Source organism: Malurus melanocephalus, unplaced genomic scaffold (assembly GCF_030028575.1).
Source record: "Malurus melanocephalus ecotype Western Australia unplaced genomic scaffold, MMel_1.1 scaffold_125, whole genome shotgun sequence".
Classification (NCBI taxonomy): domain Eukaryota; kingdom Metazoa; phylum Chordata; class Aves; order Passeriformes; family Maluridae; genus Malurus; species Malurus melanocephalus.
The window spans coordinates 611,775-635,344 of NW_026623357.1; the positions used below are offsets into that span (position 1 = coordinate 611,775).

General features: G+C 43.7%; 2 protein-coding genes across 2 annotated transcripts in view; one reads left to right on the forward strand and one right to left on the reverse strand.

Annotated features, from left to right (window-relative positions):
- Positions 1 to 23,570, forward strand: part of DOCK7 (dedicator of cytokinesis 7) — an 84,495-nt gene that overhangs the window by 16,842 nt on the left and 44,083 nt on the right. The window contains exons 5-14 of the mRNA XM_057370428.1: positions 807 to 936; positions 1,044 to 1,256; positions 1,633 to 1,718; positions 3,502 to 3,568; positions 4,961 to 5,110; positions 5,789 to 5,869; positions 6,901 to 7,066; positions 8,048 to 8,190; positions 9,653 to 9,746; positions 10,662 to 10,824. Coding sequence (XP_057226411.1) covers positions 807 to 936; positions 1,044 to 1,256; positions 1,633 to 1,718; positions 3,502 to 3,568; positions 4,961 to 5,110; positions 5,789 to 5,869; positions 6,901 to 7,066; positions 8,048 to 8,190; positions 9,653 to 9,746; positions 10,662 to 10,824 — 1,293 coding nt within the window. The remainder of the gene's footprint in view (positions 1 to 806; positions 937 to 1,043; positions 1,257 to 1,632; positions 1,719 to 3,501; positions 3,569 to 4,960; positions 5,111 to 5,788; positions 5,870 to 6,900; positions 7,067 to 8,047; positions 8,191 to 9,652; positions 9,747 to 10,661; positions 10,825 to 23,570) is intronic.
- ANGPTL3 (angiopoietin like 3) lies at positions 11,527 to 20,730 on the reverse strand. The gene is made up of 7 exons (XM_057370388.1): positions 20,122 to 20,730; positions 18,936 to 19,046; positions 18,088 to 18,205; positions 17,319 to 17,432; positions 16,126 to 16,221; positions 14,340 to 14,597; positions 11,527 to 12,999 (listed from the first exon to the last, which is right to left on the reverse strand). The coding sequence occupies exons 1-7, from the start codon at positions 20,728 to 20,730 to the stop codon at positions 12,818 to 12,820; spliced, it is 1,488 nt and encodes a 495-aa protein (XP_057226371.1). The 3' UTR covers positions 11,527 to 12,817.

The following is a 23,570-nucleotide window of genomic DNA, read 5'->3' on the forward strand; positions in this document are numbered from 1 at the left end:
TGCCTTCCTTCTTTTTCTTTTCCCTTCCTTTATCCACTTCTGGCAAATCCATGATTTTCCCACATCTGGAGCATCCCTCTGTGGTAGCTTCAGTACCAGGGCATGATAAGAACAATTAATTCTAGATGTGATCCCAGGAGCTGAGTGAGATGAACATTGTCAGCAGACTGTGGCTGTGTCCACGTGTGGGTGTGTAAATACAGACATGGTGCCATTTGGTGCCCAGAAATTTGTTAGTCAGAGAGATCTGATGCTGGCAGCAGCACAGGCAGACTGTTTTGTTTGCAGGAGCTCTCACACCCTGCAAAGCTCTGAAGGACCCACTTTCCTTACAGAGGTACCATGGGAAGGCAGTTATTTTAGTCAGGGCTGGAAAATTGTCCTCCAGAGGCACTCAGGACTTTCCTGAGCTGGTGKTTTGGTTTTCCAGTTCATCATTTTTCTGCTCCAAGCCAGTTCCTGCTCCAGCAGAACCCCTGGCCCTCAGCCCTCGTGTTCCCGGCCTGTTTTTAGCTTGGCATCACAATGGCACATTTCAGCAGGACTTTAATTGGCCCTTGATAATCCTCCTTTTGACATCACCCAGAGTGGCTTCATAGATGAACAGAGTGACATTGTAGAGCTGCAATAGTGGCTGTTGGATTGTGCCCCAGCTCCAGTGGAGCTGACTGGGAATTGTGTTTGCAGAGAGCAGCTCCTGYCTTGGGAGAGCCACGCTGATAATGCGGGGTTTGTTCCGTGCTGCTGCTTCTGGGCTCGGGGTCAAAAGGGCTGCTGAGAACTCATTTGAAATGCTCTGTTTGCAGATATCACAAGCTGGGAACTGGGTTCAACCCCAACACCTTGGACAAGCAGAAGGAGAGACARAAAGGGCTCCCCAAACAGATCTTCGAGTCTGACGAAGCTCCGGATGGCAACAGCTACCAGGACGAGCAAGTAATGTGCCTTTAAAACCTGCCTACATAAAACCTAATTTATAGCCCTGCTTTAAAAAGTGCAGTCCTTTTCCCATTATAAGTTGCTTTTAATTTGTTGGCTCTCAGGATGACCTTAAGCGACGCTCAATGTCGATCGACGACACTCCCCGGGGCAGCTGGGCCTGCAGCATCTTTGACCTGAAGAATTCCCTGCCCGATGCCCTTCTCCCAAACCTGCTGGACAGAACCCCCAACGAGGAGATTGACCACCACAATGAGGACCAGAGGAAGTCCAGTAGGCATAAGGAGCTTTTTGCACTACACCCAGCACCAGATGAGGTATTTTTATACGCGTGTGGGTGAGACTGAGAAAGTGAAGGGTGTAGGAATGGGAAAGCTGTCAGTCTGTCACAGACCTAAAGAATTTAAGATCACCTGTGTTTAACAGAACTGGGGTTATTTTGTGTTTTTCAGCATATTGTCTTGCCCGTAGATATTACTTTCTAAAGATTGGGTTTCCCTTGTGGTTATGCAATCCCCACTAATGCAGAAACATTAAAGGGGTGGAATTCAGCATATTTATAGCTCTGCTGAATGCACCATGCTGGGAAGCCTCAGATGAAATTGGAGCTGTGTCTTAGAAGAAATGAGTGAAACTCGTGTTTGCCTCTTCCTTCTGCTGGTGGCTCGTACAGGGTTGTGTCTCTGATTGCAGGAGGAGCCCATTGAGAGACTCAGTGTCCCTGAAGTACCCAAAGAACACTTTGGCCAAAGACTCCTGGTGAAGTGTTTGTCCCTGAAGTGAGTACCACTCCCAGAGAGCTGCTCTGCAGAACCTGGGAATTGAAATCTGGATCTGGAATAACWCCCCTGCCTTGTTCCTTACCTTTGAAGGGTCATAGCATTGCTTGGTTGTAGCTTTGAGGTTAATTTTATAAAGGTTGAGTTACACAATTGTGTCTTGGAGGCTGAGGAGACAGGAAATTCCCACCTCCCTTGGCTTTCCTCCCTGCTCCTTTCCCTCCCTGTTCCATGTCAATGGCACATGACATGAGGCTTCACCACCCTCCTCCAGGGCCACTCACTGCTGTCCACCACCCCAACAAGCCCMTTTCAGATTAAATTTCAAATTAAAAACAATGCTCGAGCCTTAAAAACACAAGACAACCAAAGGTTTGCCAAAGTTTAGGCTCAACAACCTTGACTGTGTCCCTTTAAGAGTGAAGACTTTATATACTTAGTAAGCATTAACTGGAGGAATAGAAACCTGTTAAACAAGTTTAATGAAGTGGAGCTCCTGAATATAGGGTTACCTGCAGCTGGTTCATTGCCTATAACTCTTCTCTAATAACACAAGGTAAAATTTTACTGTTATTCCCTTGGAGAAATAAAGTACAAAACTGATTTTCCACACTGCTGTATTCATCTTCTGTGTCCTCAGTTAGGTCAACCCTTCTTATTAGAGAGCTCCAGTTGCTGCTCATAACTGAGATATATGTGTGGGACATATCTCCTGCTCGTAGAGTACTCCAGGACCTAATATAGCCGTAGAGATGAACTGATTTTGCAGCCTTTTATGAACTGGAACAACATAATATGCAGTAGCAGCACAGCTTTCCCTCCAAAGGAGGCTGTCTCTTTAGCATCAATAAGTTAGATGCTGGAAATTAATGTTTTCTGCTCTTTAAGCATCTCTTGCTGGCTGCAAATTTACAGCAATTCCCAGCTACGTGTTTGCTTGTGTACCTGGGAATATGTGAGCGTGTTCTGGGGGATGTAATCCGAGATTTTGCCATCTCAGTGGCACAAAACAAAGGCATTTTCCCCAGGGAGAAGGCTCAGATGACCTGAGCAGGGTCATTTCCAGGTTAATCTCAGCTTTGTTGCAAAACCAGAGAAAACACCTGTTTGGTGGTGATCTGGTGGAGGAATGAGCTCCAGGCRTGGGGGGATCCCAGCGTGGATGGGGCATGAATTTCATGGGGAGGCTGAGGAAAGGGAATGGCATTTGAACCTCCTCCCAAAGCCAGGGACAGGTTTTGAATGTTTTAAAATCCCTTTAACTGCCCAGGTGATCTAGCAGTGATTTCAGCTTTATTTGGTGGGTCAGTGTTCTTGTTGGAAGCGTTGCAATTTGGATAATTTGGACTGGATAACAGCTGCTGCAAAAAGCTCACACCTCTCTGAGTGAATTTTTGAGCTTTTGGTGTTTTTTGATAACAGTTGACTGTTGAAAATTGCCAAAAAAGCTGTCCCTGAGCACTCAGGGTAGGAATGCATTTACCCCTATCAAGAGGACAGCACCTCCAATTATTACAATTAATAATTCCCCTTCSTTTAAGGAAACTCTGCTTGGCTTTCAAGGAGCCAGGGAGCTGAAATGGCTTTTAGAACATCCAGGACAGGACAGGAGTGGGGTGGAAATGGGGAATTGAGATCCCTTTCCAGCAGGACCAGCCCTTGGGTTGCCTAAGTTGTTCCTGACATCTCAGTCCCATCAGCCAGGGAGGATTTGGGGACAGGGTTGGTTATTTATTTTTTGACAAAGCCCATGTTAACTGTTTTTTTGTTTCTTTCTTTCAAGATTTGAAATAGAAATCGAGCCCATTTTTGCAAGTTTGGCTTTGTATGATGTTAAAGAAAAGAAAAAGGTAGGTTTTGAATTGCTGCAGTATGGCATTTCCACTGAAGCTGTGTTTAATACCAAAATTGGAGGAACTAATTCTGGTGACAAAGCTTTAAGAGGATGTGGAGGTTGGAAGATTGATGAAGGCATCTCATGAACCATCTTGGGTGTTCTTCTGCTTAGYAAAGCAGTTGAGCTATAACCACTTTCCTAAAAATATTATCTAATATGTGRTAATCAGAAATAGATATGTGATAATTCAGAAATATATCTGAAATCAGAATATATATATATAAAAAAATATATGTGTAGAGTCAGTCTAAATTTTGGCTTTCAAATGTCTCTTCCCCAGAGAGAATGTAGGTAACTGAAACCTTTAATTTAGATTAGGTTTTTATGACTTTCTTAATCTCTTTTTGGYGATTCAGCATGGCACAGGTCCAAGCAACACTTCAATAATGCACAGGAAAGTCTCGCGTGCTAAAATTGCTAAAATCAAAACAAAACTGAGGAGTCTGTTCAAGATCTAAGTTACAGGAAATGCAAAACACATTTATTCGCCTATTTATGTTCTGTATTTAATATTTAAAGAGTCTCTTAGTTTTCCTTATTCAAGATATTAGCACTAGTGGAGAGAAAAATGTTAAAAATATGCATTTTGACATTTATCTCCTTAAGACTCGAATTTAATGCATTGAGATTTAAGTTATGTAGATGAGAGTATGTGGAATATTATGTGAACTTTGTTTAATATTTAAATCACATTTCATAAGCCAATTTTATCATCTCATTACTCCTTTTTTCTTTTTTTTTTTGGCTCTAACGTTGTAAGTTCTTTAGTGACCTCTGGTGTTGGTAACCTGCTCACATCTTTTTTGGATCTGAAGTTTTGCAGTCAAGGATTTGTTTTTTTGGGGTAGAAAGCTCAGTGTCTGTATTTTTTTTTGTTTCTATTTTGATATTTTGGTATTTTCAGTTCAGCTCACAGTGGTAATTCCTACTCTGATGGAATTACACATCTTAGAGGAGCTGGAGGAAATTTTACAGGTGGTTTGTGTTGTTTCCTCCATTTCCTTTCTCACTGGCCTGCCTTGATTTCTTAATGAAAAGCCTTTTTAATTTTTTTTTCCCCTTTTTCCTTTTTCCCACTTTTTTTCCCTTTTTCCTTTTTTTCCTCTTTTTTCCCTTTTTCCTCCTTTTTTCCTCTTTTTTTCCCTTGTTTCCTTTTTTTCCCTTTTCCCTTTTTTTCCCCTTTTTTTCACTTTTTTCCCTTTTTTTCCCTTATTTTTTCTTTTTTTAATATACATGATTCGAAACAAGGAATTTCTAGCCTTTGTTTTAAAATTGTGCTCATGAAGAATTTTGGGAAGAAAAAAATACATAACTAATGCTTGAAACTACCCAATTTCTTCCTTAGATTTCAGAGAATTTCTACTTTGATTTAAACTCTGAACAAATGAAGGGAATGCTTCGGCCTCACGTCCCCCCTGCTGCTATTTCTACCCTGGCCAGATCTGCCATCTTTTCTATCACCTACCCCTCTCAAGATGTCTTTCTAGTAATAAAGGTAAGAAATTCCAGAGAAATTGAARTTATCTTGGTTTTTATTTTAAAATAAAAGATAAATTCTGTTCTCAAAAGTGTAAGCAGTGCTGCTTTATAAAGAATAACTAAATATTTCAGCAGTTTCTCACTGAAAGTTCCTTTGTAACAGAACCTGAATGTGGAAAGAGCACCAAGGTTTGCTTGATGGTATAAATCAGTTTTCTGGGGCTTGACCTTGGTTTTCATATGAAACAATGTGCTGACTCCTTAAAATGACAGATAAGGCAGTGATTTAAAAATGTATCTTGGTCTGAATCTCATTTCAGAAAGGACACACRCCCCTCAGCCTGATTTTTGGTTGTATTTAAGGGCTGAAATTGCTCAGAGTGAGATCCATAAATGAAATAAAATGCAACATTGGTCACTGCTGGGATAAAGTACACAAAGATAAAAGTTATTCYATCTCCTCTGATTCAATGAGAGCACAAATGTTGCTCGTTCAGGTGGGGGTTTGAGGCAGGAATTTTGGCTGGTTTGTGGATAAAAGTCATTTTGTGGTCAAAAAAGGGGAAATGCTTCTTGCACTCAGGGAAATCRGCCTTCAGCTCTTGTGAAAGAGTTWTTTGCTTCCTTTTGCWCATTGAATTTATCAATCCTTGCTGGATACATGTCCTCATCATGGTTAATTTTCCCTTCTCAGCTGGAAAAAGTTTTGCAGCAGGGAGATATTGGGGAATGCGCAGAGCCTTATATGATTTTTAAAGAATCTGATGCAGCAAAGGTAAGATTTTTTTGACACTTTAATTAAATTTGCTCTAAGCACATTTTAAAAATTAAAACTAAACTTATTTTCTTTTTTGGACTATTGATACTGTTCCTRTCTTTACAAGGATCCCTTTTTAATTAAGAATCTAATCCCATTCTAAAGGCCAGAAAAGAGTCCAAGACCTTTGGGTTTTGGTGCCTTATTGGGGTGGAGTAGTTAAAGGTCACCAGTTTTTGTGGCTGTCAGGGGAGATCTGTGGTTCCCATCAAGCTCAGTCATCTGTGATTCCCTGTCCCAAAGGAGCAGCTGAGTTGAGGGAAGCCTTTGATGGGAATTTGCAGGAAAAAATTCAACTTCTCCACTGCTCCAGCAGCTTAACCCCATCACTTCTGCCTGATTATAAAATAGTCCCAAAAATGGGAAATTCCTAATTTCATGTGCCAGGTGAAGGTCAAAGAGTAAGAATGGGGACTGGGTGAAGGGCAAAGCAGAAGTTCCAGCCCTCCTTGTGATCCCAGCCCTCTGCATCAGGTTTTTTCAAAGGAGCTTGGATGATTTGCCAGTTTTAATCAACCTCTTAATAAAATATTTCCTCTCTAAAGCTCTAAAAATTGCTCCTCAATATGCAGAGTTATGGAAAATCCTCTTGTATTCACTTTTTTCCCCATTAAAATGAGTATGATACTGTTATTTGAGGAATATTTTGAGTTTCCTGCACAACTCCAGATGATCTGAGCACCTGCAGCATAAAATCACTTTAGGAAAGGCCATTTCAGACTTCACAGAGGAAAATTCAGATTTTCTCCAAGGAGCAGTGGGCAGRTGAGCTCAGTGGGATTAGAGAGACTGTTCAGGAGGGTTAAGAACATCAAAACCTGTTCTGAGTGTCCTCTGGTGGCCTGTTTGGGGAAGCAGGAGCTTCATTTCCCCAACACTCAGGGATCCTCTCTGGAAGGCACTGCTGAACACACAATGAGAATTAGGGAGCCAGAAAAAACTCATGAACCTCTCCTTTTAACCTCTTGGACTGGTTATTTCCTTCCCAGAATAAAGAAAAGCTGGAAAAGCTGAAAGGCCAGGCRGAGCAGTTTTGCCAAAGACTGGGGAAGTACCGGATGCCTTTTGCCTGGACAGCCATTCACCTGATGAACATTGTGAGCAGTGCTGGCAGCCTGGAGAGAGATTCCACAGAAGTTGAAGTTGGCACAGGAGGTACAGGGCTTGGCATCTGCATGCTGGAATGGGGGCAAATCCAGAGGTTTTGGTTCATATATCTTAGGATTTTATGTTCTCTATTTCCATGTCTCTGTAACCCTGGGATTCTTCAGTGTTTAACCCCAGACTCCACAGACAGTGCTGAGCTCCTGCTCTCCCATTTTTACACAAAACAATTCCTCTGCAGCCCCAAACTCAAGGACACCTCCCTGTGCCAGGCCCCAGAATAAGATATTCCCCCCCAGAGAATTGGGGGGAGCCAACTTGGAGTCAGTGCCTGCATTGGCTGAGCTGGAATTGGAGGATTCAGGCCCAATGTGCAAATGGACAAAAGTGAGAAAGGGTGAAAAACCTGTGAGCCATTGTCCATTGTGGGTGTGGGACTGCCCTGGATGGCCCTGAAGGCCCTGCAATAAATAGAATTGCTTTTATTCTCTGAATTTTGTCCAGCCTCTGGTTCAGGTGAGCCCATTAAGGCATCATTATCGCTTTCCTCCCTCTGCCCTGCTAGCCTGGGGTCATGGTTGAACTAAACCAGAAAAGTCCATGGTAACAAATGGATTTATCTTTCAAGGATTTTACAAGCAAACCATCTGTTATATTATTTAAAACCGAGCTCTGAGGCTGAGGGAGCRTTCCAGGCCGGTGACCATTTTCCAAAGGAGTGGATTAATCTTTGTGAGCCACAGAGCTCATCCRAAACTGCTCTTCAGCATCCCCAAAACTGCCAACTTCATCATCTTTCAGAGCCAGGGAAATCCATAAATCTCAGCRTGATAAAGACTTTGATCCCAGCAGGAAGGCACTGGAGTGAGGTGGCTCAGAGGGGAGAGCAGGATTGCCTGAGCACAGCCATCTCTGCTCTCACCTCCTGGCACCATTCCCTTGTACACAAAATCCTGCTCTTGGGCTGCAGTTTTTCTTCTTTCTTTTTTAATCCCTTCTCCTTCCCACTGTTTTTTTTTTTTTTTTTTGCAGAACGTAAAGGATCGTGGTCAGAGAGGAGGAATTCCAGCATCGTGGGGAGGCGTTCCTTGGAGAGAACCACGAGTGGGGACGAGGCCTGCAACCTGAGCAGCTTCAGACCAGCCACYCTGACTGTCACCAACTTCTTCAAGCAGGTGGGGCAGGGTTTGGTTACCAAACAACCCTCCAGGAATGGTTTGAGACCCCTTCAAACCTGAAAGATTCGTTTGCGGGGTGTGGTGGCTGTTCCCCCATCACAGGGAGCCTTGGAACAGCGTGCAGTTTGTGATGGGATGTGTTAATTCTATTATTAATCATATATTAATATATTAATTATATGTTATTATATATTCATTATATATATATTCTAGTTGTATATATATTCTAGTTGTATATATATTCTAGTTGTATATATATTCTAGTTGTATATATATTCTAGTTATGTATTATTGACCGAATAACAGGTTAATTTGGGTTGGAAGGGAGTTTAAAGCTCATCCAATCCCTCCCCTGCCATGGCAGAGACACCTTCCACAATGCCAGGGTTCTCCAACCTGGCCTGGGACATTTTCAGGGATCCAGGGGACATTTTCAGGGAATCCAGGGGCAGCCTCAGCTTCTCTGGGCACCCTGGAGGGAGTACATTTTCTTGTTCAGCTTAGAAAAAACTAATAAGCTGAAAGTATTCTGAATTTCTATTATTTATTTCTGTTTAGAAATTATTATTCCTAAAATTCTAGTATTCTAAAWAAATGCCATGTCTTGTTAAAGAAAAGCTGGTCACCAAATCAGAAATTATTTACAAAAGGCTATATTTATTTACTTTGTTGAGGTTATTTTTACTTTGAAGCAGCTGATTTTGTTTAATTTCTTCTTTAAAACCTGCCAAACACTAATTTAAGATTTTGAATTTTTGATTCTTTATTTTTTTATCTTCCTTTTCTTCTGTTAAGTAGAGTTAGTTGGATTCTAACSAGTGTTTTTCTCCTTCCATTGGCTTCTTATTTTTTTCCTTTCATGWTGTGATTTTTTTACCTTTAAAATCAGAGATCTCTGCTTTTGGGTCACAGAGTCACTTTTTAAATAATATTTCCAAAATTAACCAAACTCTGAGCTGTTAGAATGGGACACAAGGAAGACTGACTTCAGACTCCTTGCACTTCCCACTTTTCCTGGAAATTGAGGCTTTTCTGGGCTCATCCCAAAGGAAAGGCAGAGGAGAAGGAATGAGCATCACCTCCTGAATGACAGCTACTTCTTCACATTATTACACTTGCTAAAAAATGGGTATTTTTGGGAAATCTTTCAACAGCCATTTCCAGTTTGGAAAAAGATAATATTGATGGGGAGAGAAAAGGCTTTCAATTAAAAGTTCCTGCAGCTRTCACAATGATGAATAAGGGATGAAGGGAGGGAAAGGATGAAKAAATGAAATGTAATTGAACACGTTAATGGCAGCACCTTGGTCTGGGGAGGTGCAGGTTGGTGCCAGAGGGAAGAACCTGGAATGAGAGGTTTATTTCATATGGATGAAGTCACATCACGGGATATGAGGGTTTTCTCACTCTCTGGCAGTCCTGGAGGGCTGTTGGTAACCAAATCCTCCCCTCTGAGCAGGAGGGCGATCGCCTGAGCGATGAGGACCTGTACAAGTTCCTGGCTGACATGAGACGTCCCTCGTCGGTGCTGCGGCGCCTCAGACCCATCACAGGTACCCAATCAGCTCCTTTGGGCTCCAAAATTCGGGTGTTGGGTTTGTTCCTYACCCTGGCACCCCAAAGAGGTCCTTGGCAGCAATCCCTGCCCAGCAGGAGCACTGGGGATGTCCTTCGAGCAGGGCTGGCACTCTGGGAGTGGTGTCTGCAAACCCCAAACCCCMAAAGCCAGGAAGCTCAGTTTGCCACTCTCCATCCCAAAAGAGAGCTCTCTCCTGTTGATAGGAACAGGCTCCACTTCTGTTTGAGAAAGGGGAATAGAAACCCTGGCACTGCAGTGGAGCTGGTCCCTGACCTGTGCTATTCCTGACAATATTTGCTTAACCTGCTCTGAGAGCTCTCCAGGGACAGCAATCCTGCCTCTTCCTTGGATCAGCTGCCCAGCACTCAGCTGMCCTTGCAGCCACATTAGGTATTAAGAAAACTTTGCATAATTACCTCGTTGACAATTAATGGGATTCTGGTCTGCCATGGCCTGGGGCAGTGACCACAACCTTCCGAGCATTTGAGTATTGTGATCAGTTCACCCAATTCACCTCTGGTTTGTAGCCTGACCAGTCTCRGGGTTTTTGAACCTTTCCTCTGATGGAATTTTGTTTGTAACAACAGCTGAGCCTCACAGGATCATCATCTAAACTGTATTTCCCCAATTTTTCCCATGATAAAAGCATCTRTGGCTTGTTAAAGTACACATTTTCTGTTGGCTCTTATTATCTGATCCCACAGTTGCTGCAGATATCAGTTTGATCTGGTGATCCTTGTTGTTTACAAATCCACTTTGGCTGTAATTTATCGCTTGTTTATTTATCAAATTAATAATACAGGATATCAGCCTGAAGAAACAAATCACCACTATGCTTTTTTTAAAAATTAATTTCTATTTATTGTAATAAAATCCCTTCTTCTTGCAGCCCAGTTGAAGATAGACATTTCTCCAGCTCCTGAAAACCCCCACTACTGCCTGACTCCAGAGCTGCTGCAAGTCAAGCTTTACCCAGACAGCAGAGTCAGACCCACCAGAGAAATCCTGGAGTTCCCTGCCAGGGATGTCTACGTCCCAAACACCACATACAGGTCAGAGTTTTGAAACACATTTCACTTTTCAGGGCCTGAGCCTGGCAAGTGTGCAAATTCCTCCCTAATCTCTGTGGCTGTTGCAAAATTTGGTGCACGGGCACAGAGGAGCTGTGCCAGAGGCACAGGAAGGGTTGAGGCTGACACAGCAGAAAATCTCAGCTTTGCATCAAACTTGGCTGTGAATAAGAACACGAGACAGATTTCTCCATTTCCCAGAATTTGTGGTATAATTGGTTGATTTTTTTTCACTGTTATGTAGGGTTTTTCCTTTGTCTGCCAAAGCCATCATTTTACTGRTTTTATTCTTTTATATTATTTTCAGGGACTATTTTCCCTTTAGAGTGAGGGGTAGAAATAGAAAAATGTATAATCCCTTTGTTCATATTTTCATTTTGATTTAAAAGCAATWTGTTTGTTTACAATATTTGAAAAACAAAATCTTCAGAAGCCCTGAAAAATAGGAATTTTTTCTAAATATCTTGGGAAGCAATAAGCTTTCTATAACCAACAGCCAGCCTGGGACCAGATTTCATTATGCACCATTATTAATTTAAAGCTTTTTTGGATCATCTTTGGAGTTGTTACATGTGTGAGTGGAATTGTCTTCATCAGCTGAGTAATTTCAACAATTTACCAAATCCTTGACTTCTAGTTTTGAATTCAGATACAAACCAGGTTTTTATAAATCAAAGCTTACAAGAAGGGTTTAGTCAAGTTCCGTCTTGTGAAAAGTTTGTATTTATTTATTTGTCTGTTGATTTATTGGACAGGTAATTTAACATTACAGCAAACCAGTACAAATGAGCAGCAGTGCATGATCTCATCTTTGTTATAAACCCACGAGAAGTAAAATGATTTTTTTTTTGTGTTTCTGTAATTAACACATTCTGTTCACTGGGTTTTGCTCTGACAAATCACAGCCAAAACCATTTCTGGTGTGATTGCAAGTGCTGAGTTAAAAACCCCTCACTGTCCAAGGGCTGGGTGGGATAAACAAGTCAATATGACTCAGTGGGATTGGGGTTTTTGTCAGGCAGCATTTCCAGAGCCAGCACAAGGGTGGCACTGACTGCAGCTGGAATGGAACACGTGGGTGTCCCCAGGAGCTGCCCAGCCCTGTGCCATGGGCTGTGCCCACTGGGTTTGTGGGTTGGCAGCCCTGACCCCATTGGAGCAGCTGTTCCCTCTGTGGAAGGTGATCTGTCGGGTGCTCAGGGCTTGTTTGTTTAAATTTTTGGGTGGTTGTGAAAGCTCACAAAGGTTTGGCTCTGGCTCCTTTCACGTGAGAGCAGATCTCTGCCCATTTCAGTGGGTTTGGCTCTCAACTGTGCAGTTTCTGTGGGATCCAGAGGAGCAGGGCTGTGCTCTGGCTCCCTGTGTGTGCACACACCTGGGGCTGTGGGGAACAGTGCTCCAAAGAGGATGGGTTGGCCTCAGCTACCTGAAAACACCCWGAGCCCTAAAATGAGGAATCACCCATCTTTGATTTGCTCACAGAAACACCTCACAACAAAAACTTGAACCAAACATCCAAGCAGTTACTTCAAAAAAAACAAAATTTCTTTTTTTTTCCCATGGATTAACACCTAAATGTTTTCCGTAGGGTTTTGCCAGGCCTTTGTTTCCAGAAAACACTTTCTGTTTTCCTTGCTGCACAGCCCAGAAAGGAATGCACAGCCTGAAAACCCATTCCCCCAAACAATATTATCCAGCACATGACAGGTTGTCTCCTAGGCATTGGAATCTCATCCTGGGGAGGGAAAAGCTCCATGAAAAGTTGCAGCACTTTGACATCGGGGCTCGAGGGAATGACAATACTCACCAAACATTTTGCAAGACCMCCTCAGATGTCTCAGGGTTATGTTTTGGAGAAAATTCCATGCAGGGCATGGATTGGGACAGGCATCTGTCAGTAAACACAGCATCAAGTCCTTTGGTGTGGTGAAGCTCAGTGTGTTTGTCCTCAATTAAAATGCAGCAGGCCGAGTGCTCAGTCAAAGCTTTTTAGGTCCGTTGGGTGGATCATGATTTTGGTGGATTTGAGCAGGTAGTATCTTCCTTTCTTAGGCTTCCAGTAGAGGCCTTTGCTCCTGTCCAGCCGTCCCCTGGACCTGGGTGTGACRTACCTCCCGTTCAGGTTGGTTTCCTCGCACTCGCTGTGCCACCAGCCTCCTGAGGAGCAATGTGGGCATGTCAGACATCCTGGGCTGTGCTTTATTTCGGGGTAAACAGCTCCTCTTTGTGAGGCAAAACTTCTCCAGACYCTAAATTCCAGCTCAGGGTACCCARATYATTGAATKGTTKAGGTTGGGAAAGTCCCCTAAAGGCACTGAGAGCAGCCATGCCCAGCACTGCGAAGGCCACCACTGCCCCACGGCCCCCGGTGACATCCACAGGGCTTTGAAATCCCTGCAGGGATGGGGACTCCACCCTGCCCTGGGCAGCTGGGCCAAGAATTGTCCCTCACATCAACCTAAGTCACCTCCAGTACAACTTGAGATGTTCCCTCTCCTCCTGTCASGGAGTTGTGCAGAGCYACAAGGTCCCCCCTGATCCATCTTTTCTCTCTTTTCTCCCCTTTCCCAGCTCCCACAGCCCCTSCTGGGGCTYCAGMCCCTTCCCAGCCCCATTCCCATCTCTGGACAYGCTCCAKCCCCTCCATGTCCTCCCTRTSACAAGGGGYCCCTCCCTGGACATGAGATGATGCTCCTGGCATTGTTTCAGGCATTCCAAATTTTCAAGCCCAGGATGATGTACAAAGTGTTTGTTGCATGAAGCAGGTGGCTGGAGGGCAATTATGTATCCTGTGGTTTCATCATTTAATTGCTTTTTCTATTGTTTGCTTTCAGCTATAAACTGGCAAACATAAAAGCTGGAGAAAATCAAAGAATTAAAAACCCTTTWACCAAATTATCTCCAAGGAGAAATGGCCTCTCCAAATTATATCCAAAGAGAAAGAGCCTTGCATCTCTTGCTCTTTTGAGAGTGATTATTGTGTTTAATTGACAAACAGCTAAAATCTGCCTTTCRGTGGAAACTCACTCATTCCTAACTTTTGGGTTGTAGTTTAAAAGGAGTTTAGTCCGTTTGTCTTTGGGATTTTTGCAAGAAAGGATGTAACAATTCAACCTAGGGCTGCCACATCAGAGCAGGCATGACAGCCTTTTGCTTTAGAGTTTGGAATGTTATTCTGGGGGTCATTTCAACCTGTGCTGCCCAGTCTGGTTTTGGTGTTGGTTGTTTGCACAGGATGGCAGGATTAGATGGATGTTGGGAAGTGGGGTGGCTCAGAGCAGCTGTGGCTGCCTCTGGATCCCTGAAAGCATCCAAGGCCAGGTTGGACTGGTGGATTGGAGTGCATTGGGACAGTGGAAGGTGTCAGGTTGAAACAGGATGAGCTTTCATCTCCCATCCCATCCCATCCCATCCCATCCCATCCCATCCCATCCCATCCCATCCCATCCCGTGATTCTGTGCTCACAGAGCAGGGAATTGCCCACATTCCCCCTTACCCTGCTGGTTCTCGGGGCAGTCGAACTCTCCGGCCGTGCCGGTGGAGAAGCGCAGCCGCGTGCGCTCGGGCAGCGCGTTGGGGATGCTCCCGGCCATCCTGGAGAGCTGCAGGGTGTAGTTGGTGTCAGGGCCCCCCAGGCTGAAGGTGTACTCGATGTGGCGCCTGTTCTCCCTCCAGTCCTGCAGCTCGATCCGCAGGATGTAGTTCCCCTGCTTGGTGATGGAGTAGATCTTCTGCAGGCCCAGCCAGAATTCCCCTGCAAAGTTGGAGCAAAGAGATTTGCCTGCAGGTTATCCCCAAAAGCCAATGTGTGTGAAAGTACAGTATTTAAAAGSCTTTATTAATTGCTTTAATTAAATCAGCGATTTGAGTCTTGGGGACTGTTGATCTTTGCAGAGGTCTGCTGCTACATTCTTTTTGTTTACCTCTGCTTAATTGCACACTGGTGATCCATAAAAGCAAGAGCTCTAAATGAACTGGAGCTTCTCCCTTTGAGTTTCCCACCTCGTGTGAGGCTCCGAGAGGGAGCTGGAGACATTTCCAACGTGGGTAATGGGGAGTGTGTGACAAATGAAGCTGCTGACATACATAAAACMTAATGGCAATTGTTGCATTTGGTGAAGAAAGAGCTGTAGAACCGAGCTGGGGCTTTGACACCCTCGTCTACAAAGGGAATTTTTCTTTTGCTGGGATTTCTGATCATTAGTTTAATTGGTTTCATATATTATGTTCATTAAGGAGCTGATTATCAGTGCAGGTAATTGCCACGTGTAGAGAGCGGGGCTGAATGTGAGTGCCATGCACACAGCTGGCATTTAAAGCCATGGAAGACAAGATGGTTGAGGAAAAAACTCCCCAATTTCTAGGTCAGGAGCAGTAACTTGGTTTATTTTATCACCTCAGAAGATGCAGCACGGTGCTGAGTAGGACATAGCTGATAGCAGCGAGATTCTCTGCAAAACTTGGAACTGAAAACATGTGGCTGTACCTTGGTGCAGTTTTTGGGAATTGGAGAGTATTCAAGGAGCAGCTAAAGCATCCAACAGTAACAGATAAACTTTACAGGTGAAAATTCTACATCAGCTGTGAGCTCCTGTCCCAAAACTGAGGTGCAGCAGCTCTTTATTATAAAAGATATGGAAATAAGGCAATATTGTTGCCAACTTCCTGTGGTTTAGGTTTTTGCCCTAGAAAGTCAATATATTTTCTGAGCAAGAGGAGGCTCATCTCACTGCATGAGGAAAATAAGGGAAYTATTCTGGATGAGGAAGCTGCCGGGCAGGACTTGGTGCTGCAGATTCCTTGGAGTTGATGATTAACGGGGGWATGTGGGTGTTTCCTCACCCTATCCAGCCATGGAGGGGATTGGCCACTCTGGAGAAGCCTGAGGTGTTTGCTCAGGGGAGCACACACCGCCTTGGGCTCTCCTGAGGCTGGAAAAATGCATGTGGTGGTTTGAAGGGATTGCAGGAAGGTTCAGAGAAAGTTGTGACAGCAACTTGAGGAGGTTTTGCCTCTGTGGATTTGGGAGGTGCTTTTATAAATAGTAAAATCTTGGTCAAATAGTGTTTAAAGCATTTTGGGTTTSATTCAGATTCTAAACATACACTTAAGGGATGTTTTTGAGAATTAGATGAGTTCTGGTGAGCACTTTCTGGTGCTGCAGTGGATCAGTCAGCTGTTACTTGCAGGTTTAGTCTGCTCTCATGTGAACACCTTTCCCTAAGAAGATTCAGCTTCTCAAATCAATTGACAGCAAAAGACACAAAAAAGGCCATATTTACCATGGAGGTCACCAAAGCCATTTGTGTAGGCATCCCAAGTCTGGTTGAAATCCAGTGATCCATCCACTCTCTTCTGGATTACAGTCCAGGAAGTRCCTGTGAAAAAGGGAAAGAAGTCATAACTTGGGCTTGGTCCCATTTCCTGTTCCTGAATGTSCTCTGGGGTGCTCCAACTTTGAGGTAGAACAAATTAAAACCTTCATGAATGGAATTCAAAAGAGCCCAGCTGGAGAGAGCTGTTCATATCCTCGGCCATGCTTCGGGTGATTCCACTCACAATTATTTTGTTAGGTTGCCTTAGCTGGGTTTCATTTGTTTATGAGAGCTGAGAGACAGAGAAATGATAAAAAGGAGATTTGGAAAGCCCCAGACTTTGGATCATGTGGTCAGARGCTCTGCTGATAGTGCTGGGCTGCTGGCACCACTCCGGGCAGGGATGAGGTGCCAGGGGTTTCCTTCCCTCTCCTGAGGCCAGGTCATGATGCCCTCCCTTCCCCAGCTCCACCAAACATTCCCAAAGGAGCTTTCTGCAGAGGGCAGAGCTGTGTTTGCTCATCCCAACACGTGAGGCAGCCCCTCGTGCTCCCAGTGCTGGGTGGGGAAATGGGGCAGGATGGGCACGGAGCAGCTCTGCAGGTACAGGGAAAAAAGGGAATGAGAGACCTGGACAAGGAGCAGGGATGGGTTCTGAGGAACGTGGAGCTCAGGTGGASAGGACAGATGTGTGCCTGGGCACCCCAAACGTGACACAGGAATCCTGTGCCCAGCACTCAGTTCTCTGGGTTAGTTTGGCACAGCTGAGTCTAAAGCAGACCCGTCAATGGAACAAAATTTTACTGAGGTGTTTCCTGTTCACTTCTCTTTGGGAAATCCATTCATGGGTGCCATATAATGGCTTTTGTAATGATCATTTTCATTACCTACAAAGGGGCTGGAGTTTGGGATACTAATTAAATAATTAATGTCACGTGATTGAATGTCATTTCCTCAGTATAAACAAGAGGGGAGTAAAGAATTAGAGCAGTGATAGGGAGATTTCAGGATATGGGAAACCTGAGTTCAGAGCTGAAAGGCCACTAAGAGAAGACAAGAGATGCATAAATCATGATAAGGTTTTGTGTACTTTGGGATGAGACACGGCTTAGAGGAAGATATTTCTGTGAAAATCAGATTATTGCTGGYGCAGCTCTTACCAAATTTCATTTCACAGTAGACACTGAAAGCTTCTGAGCCGTTGGGCTGGATGGTGTAAACACCACTGGCCTGCACCCCGGAGTGATAGAGAGCAGTGCAGTCTGCAGCAGCACCTGGCAAAGCAAACAGCCCGTTAGAAATCCTGCCTGAGCTGAGAACAAAGGAAAAAATATAGAGTGATCCTGTTGGTAAACTTATTTTACAAAAATGTCATGGAATGGGCAGACTGCTCTGGGCATGATAGCACAGCTGTGCTCAGGTTGGGCTGCTTGTGTTTTTTAAGTTAGGCAGGGTTTCAGTTTGGAGGATTTTGGAAAGTTTCTAAGGCCTAAGACTAGACTCTACCAAATGGACTTTCCTGACCTTGTAAAGTTCCCAGTAAATACCATTCCCACTGCTGCACTTCACCAGTGCCTTTCAACTTCAAAGGAAGGTCTTCTCAATCTTATAATTAGCCAGTGTKAAGTTAATTAGTTCTCTGTTGGTCATCAGTACAAGGACGGTCACAGCACGTTTACAAGAGGGAATGGATGCTGTTACTGCATTTTTGGCCATTGTTCCTGGGTGTCACCCCAGAGATGAGTGCAGCTGCAGTGGGGCTTAATAGATAATGGCATTTTTTTCTGAAGAATGGGATCCAGTTCCTTCCCACAGCCCAGTGTGTAACATAAAAGTGTTCTAATTTTAGTTTTAAGCCAATCCAAGGCTTTCCAAAGGATGCTGGCAATGCAGCCTGTGCTGCTGTGGTCACATCTCAGGGTGTCTCACCATCAGCTCCGTGTGTCCTGACCRGGGGCTTGTGCACAGCAGAGGGGAYGGGCTCTGGCTCCTGCTGCTCCCACGTGAAGGAATCCTCCAGGAGTTCCTGCAGCTCCATGTGGTTTAGCTGCAAGAGCCATAATTGCACTGTTAATTTAATCTGGAATGATGACATTCACGGATCAAGCTGAACCATGTCACACAGAGAATAATTTCTCTAATGAGTGTAATCCTTTAGAATACCCAATTTACCAGATAAAAATAACTTCAGCTCCACACTGGTGGATTTTAGATGTGGGAATGCCAACTGTGCCACTGCTCAGACAGGGTAGGGTTCATGAGAGGAGGAAATGACCCCTTCTCATGTGGTTCACCCTAATGGGCAAACAGATTGAATTTATTTCCTCAGGTGGCATCACTGAGACAAATAAACCAACAGCTCAAGAGGACTGAGCCCACAGCTCCTGAGGCTGAAATGCATTTTCCTCTYAGAATAAATTAAATGTGAGCACATTGGTTATGCCAATTACATTGGTTATATTTGTTACAGTGTTGTACTTCCACCCTGGGAGTGGAGATTGGAAATGAGGAAAGAGGTTGAAAGTCATGAGACTTTATGGAAGAGCAATGGTATGATAAATAGTAAGAGAAACCCCCCCCAAATTAGCAGTGAGAAAAGGCAGCAGCTTGGTGTTGAGGGACAAGGTCTCAAAGCTTGGCCACAGCATCTCCCCCAAATAGGTTCCTCAAAATGGTCCCCACCCCAAAGTGATCCATGGGGTGCCTGACCCCATGCATGGCTGAGCCCTCAAATCCCTCAGGAGAGGGGGAAGGAGGAGCAGAGCTGGTTCCTGTACCTTGTCCTCCAGCTCCATGATCTGGTTGTGCTGCCTGTCCAGCTGCATGTGCTGGTCCTCCACGATTTTCAGGAGCTGCTTGATGTCRTTGTCCTGCTGCTCCACAAAAGCCTGAGGACAGAGAGGGAAGGAAAAGGAGAGTTAGAAGCAGATAAAGACCTTCACAGTGCTTCTGGCCCCATAACTCTTGTCCTGGAGTCGATTTTTGAGAGGCACAAACCATTGAATATTCCTTTTCCAGGGAATCATAGAATGTCCCTAATTGRAAGGGACCCACAAGGATCATCAAAGTACAGCTCCAAAGGTTTGTCTGCTTTGCCTCTAAACTGAAAAATATCTTTGCTTCTGGAGAGAACACCTGTTTTTTTTGAGACAAACTACCAGCAGCTTTGTAGACTTTTTTTTTGCTATTTTCCTTCCATTTTCACATCCAGAACAATTACGTTCTGTGGAATCGGCCTTTGATTCAAACTAGATGCATGGCACTGATGAAAAAAGGGAAAATTTCCAGCATTTATGGGATTAGCTTGGGATTTGAGAGATCAGGGTTCATCTTTMTGTTTTGACACAAACACCCTGTATTTTCTCATACAAATTGTTTGGCCTTTTTTTATGCTTCTGCAAAATACAATTAATATTTCTTTTTCCATAGAAAACCTTATATCCACCTAACTACTTGCATGATTAATGYATTAATTTTATTAACACTTGAGGGTTCTTGGGTTCTGGAGGTCCTACAGGTGCTGTAAATGCCCCTCTGTAAAGGTTTAACTTCTCTGTTTCTGCACTGAGCAGGCAGTTCCTGCTGCATTGATTTGGGATGAGCTGATGACGTACAAACYCAAGGGCTTGGGAATCACAGCATTTCCCCGATTGCAAAACTTCTTTAGCATSGTGATTACAAAATTTCTTAACATTGGTTTGCAAAAAAATACTGAAAATTATACAGAGCTTTATAATTTTACAGTTRCTCACTGATTTCACTGGGGAATTTTACTACAAAACAAGCGCTGCATCAGAGTAAGACTGATTTTTTCTTTTTAAGGTTGCTAACAGTGATTTATCCCTCAAAATGCTCAGTAGTATTCCAGTGAAGAGCAARGGAAAGCTTCTATTGCATAATAGTGATAATGGCATTTCAGTGTATTTTGGCYCTGTGTGTCAGGGCCTTTCACAAGTCACTTACTTTGAGTGAAGAAATTTCTTTTGTCTCTTGCATCGACGGCTGGATAATGGCCAGCTTGGTGACCTTGTCCTCCAGCCCCAATACTTGCTCCTGCAGCTGGATTTTGTTTTGTATGAGGTCTTCAATCTTCAGGTTCATCTCCTGCGAGAGGTTCTTTATCTCCTCGTTGTTGATTTGCAGCCTGGCCGTGGTTTGCCGGAGCTGTTCTTCTTCCTCCTTGATTTCRCTGGTTTGCAGGGAGAGCTCGTAAAAGGACCTGTCAAAAATGTAAAGTTTCTGAAAGATGTCGTTCATCTGCCCCTTGGTCTTGTGGACAAAGTCTTTCAGGCCGTGSCCCAGCTGGAGGAGTCCGGTGGCCAAGATCCTGACATCGTCCAACATYGCAAATTTTGATTTTGTTTCGGGAGATCCAGCAGAACCAACAGAGAAAAAATCCACGTCAGCTCCAGCTGGGAGAGCCAGAGGGGCCAGGAGTAGTAAAACTGGAATGATCTTCATGTTCATTGCCTGATTCTTTTTGCTCAGGATGCAGAGGCTTTTCCCAGTGGTAGTTTTTGCCGGGTGGCTGTTCTGGGTGGCAGAATTTGATCTATTTATACCCCTGTTCATTTTGGAGAGGCAGAGCAGCGGGTTGATCATTAAACTGTGCATGTTTGAACGAGTGTAACCCCTCCTGAATGTAGGTTGATACCTGGGAAGATAAAATTGAGAGCCACGTTTCTGATTAAAGTGGTTCTGAACTTTTCCATCTGCCAGACCTTCTGGTGTGAAACGTTTTTGATGGCACATTGTTTGTCACACAACTCTTTTCATTAGATTAATTTTGGRTCTCAATCTTGATGAGCTCTTAAATTGCTCCTTGTTTGTGTTGCTGATTCCCTTTGTTCTCTCAGCAGTGGGAAGGTGTTTGCCAGGTTGGAGAGCAGTGGACACTCAGGGTGTGAAACTCTTGATGAGCTGTGGAAAGCAGAATATTCCCAGATGATTCACACAACTTGATTTTCACCCTGGGCYGTTTTCTGATGTAACTCATTGTGCTGCAGTGGATTTACTTGTCAGGGAGCTCAGATTAAGTGAGAAAGAGGGAATTAAGTCCAGAGATTGCCTGGATGTGATTCTACTGWGTTAAGGTTTGTGCAGTAATTTACACCATAGAAAACTTATTTTTTAAGAGCTGCTTTCCAGAGGTGGGTGAGATAAATAATAACCTTGCTTGCATTTCTCACCTTTCCATTCTTTTTGCTGTTTAAGATTCATGCTACATAAAGAAAGGCCGCAAGTGCTCTGAAATAAATGCCCAGTTCTGTAGTAGGTCCCTGCATGGAAATATGGATTTTTTTGGGGTAATATTGCAGTGTGAGTGAAAGGTATTTCTCTTTCTGGATTCATTCATAGCAATCCAAGAAATCAAAATCAAGGATTGCGTAATATAATCTGTACTTTGGAGAGCTTTCAGGGTTTTTGCTAAATTCTTGTATGTTTAGGAATTCTTCCATTGGACTCTTTGTGGTGTTGTACATGTACATATGCATGTATAATTTCAGAAAAAATGTCTAAAAAAATGAAGTTTTGCCTCATTTTTGTGTTGAAGGGCTGAAAATATGTAGCTGGGGTTTAATTAAATGCTGTGAAAGTATTTTAGATCTGAAATTAATTGCTGGGAAATATTTTGTGCAGTAGGATTGGGATCAGACTTACTGGAGTAGCTGAAGAATGGAAAAACTGCAGGAGCAGGGAGATGATCAGGCCCAGCTCTGGGCAGAATGGGGATTCGTTCAAAGAAACAATCCTAAATTGTTTCTCTGGCATCCCACTCAGGCATTTTGGGCTGCAAAACTTGAGGAACTGGTTGTAAAATTAGAACAGAACAAATTTGTAGACTTTCTTCAGTCCACTTCACWGTACTTAAGTGGCTTTGGTTTCATGTGGTTTCAAATGAATCCTTTTCTGTTTTAACTATTTCATGCAAGAAATCTTTCTGGCTTGTTCTACGTAGGTTTGAATTCTTCCTAACCCCTAAAATCTTAATTCTTTGCTTAGTCTTTAGAAAAATAGAGGAAGTTATTCAGGAAATAGCAATGACCAAGGTACTGGGATCAGACATTTTACCAGGTTTTACAGCCTGAGGAGCCCCTCTGTGTCCCATGTGCTGCTCAAAGGTGACACTATCTATTTGTCATGGAAAAGGTTTMTTTTCCAAAGGTAAAAAGCAATCAAAAGTTCCTGATGTCAAATCCTAATRAAGCACTAATTAGCTGCCAAGCACATTTCCCTATTAAAGCCAAGGCCAATGAAGTCAGGCATTGCTAAGCTCACTACAGAACACCCCTAGATGTCACAAGAGTCCCAGGAAAAGTGGGACACAGGAAAGCAGAGGGGAGAAAAGCCTCTGGCATGATGAAACCATAAAATTCAGGAGCTGTGGAAACCCCTGAGTGGGAATTCTGCCTCTGAGGGTTGTCAGCCCAGTCAGGGAAAGATGTATATAACAAACATGATCCCGAAGATCTTTTGTGCACCTGTATGACCCTGATTATATGGGCTTTAAATGATTTTTATGGTAGGAATAAAGCAAAGAAAAAGGTCTCTGGGTTTTACTGAAAAGGGGAAGTTTTCATAGGAGTTAGAAATTCCCTCTAAGAGTCAGGAGCAGCTCTTYATGTTTTAATACCTTCATGAAGGATTTTGCAAAATGGCTGCAATCACATTACATAAATATTTAGAGGAGTGCCTGGTGCCATTATTTCCATGGCTTGGGAAGCCTTTGCACTTTAGCAATTTATTTTATGGAAGTAAAAGTGCTTTTGAGATCTGTTTGAGATAATAGGATAAGCTTTGCATAAATTTGATGTAGCATTTTAACAAAAGGTCCCAACACAAGGCCTTGCCTTTAAAGCTCCTGCCTGAAACTTTTCTTGCTTGATCAAGACTTTTATGATGTTGCTGTCACTTTTCCAGCCATCAGTCCCTTTCCATGGCTCTGTGTTTAGACTGGAGGATCTGAGGTTTTTAACTGTGTAGGGTAGAAGAGAGRCTGGGAGAGCTTGGGATGGAGAAGAGAAGGTTCCAGAGAGACCTCAGAGCCCCTTCCAGACCCTAAAGGGGCTCCAGGAAAGCTGGRGAGGGATTTGGGACAATGGCCTGGAGTRACAGGACAAGAGGTGATGGTTTTAACCTGGAAGAGAGAGTMGGTTTAGATTAGATTAGATATTGGAATAAATCCTTCCATGTGTGGGTGGTGAGGCCCTGACACAGTTGTCCAGAGCAGCTGTGGCTGCCCCATCCCAGGAAATGCCCAAGGCCAGGTTGGACAGGGYTTGGAACAGCCTGGGACAGTGGGACGTGTCCCTGCTCATGGCAGGGGTGGAATGAGGTGATCTTTAACATCCATTCCAGCCCAGACCAGTCTGGGGTTCTGYCCTGAGGTCAAGTAGGATTTCTCATTTGGG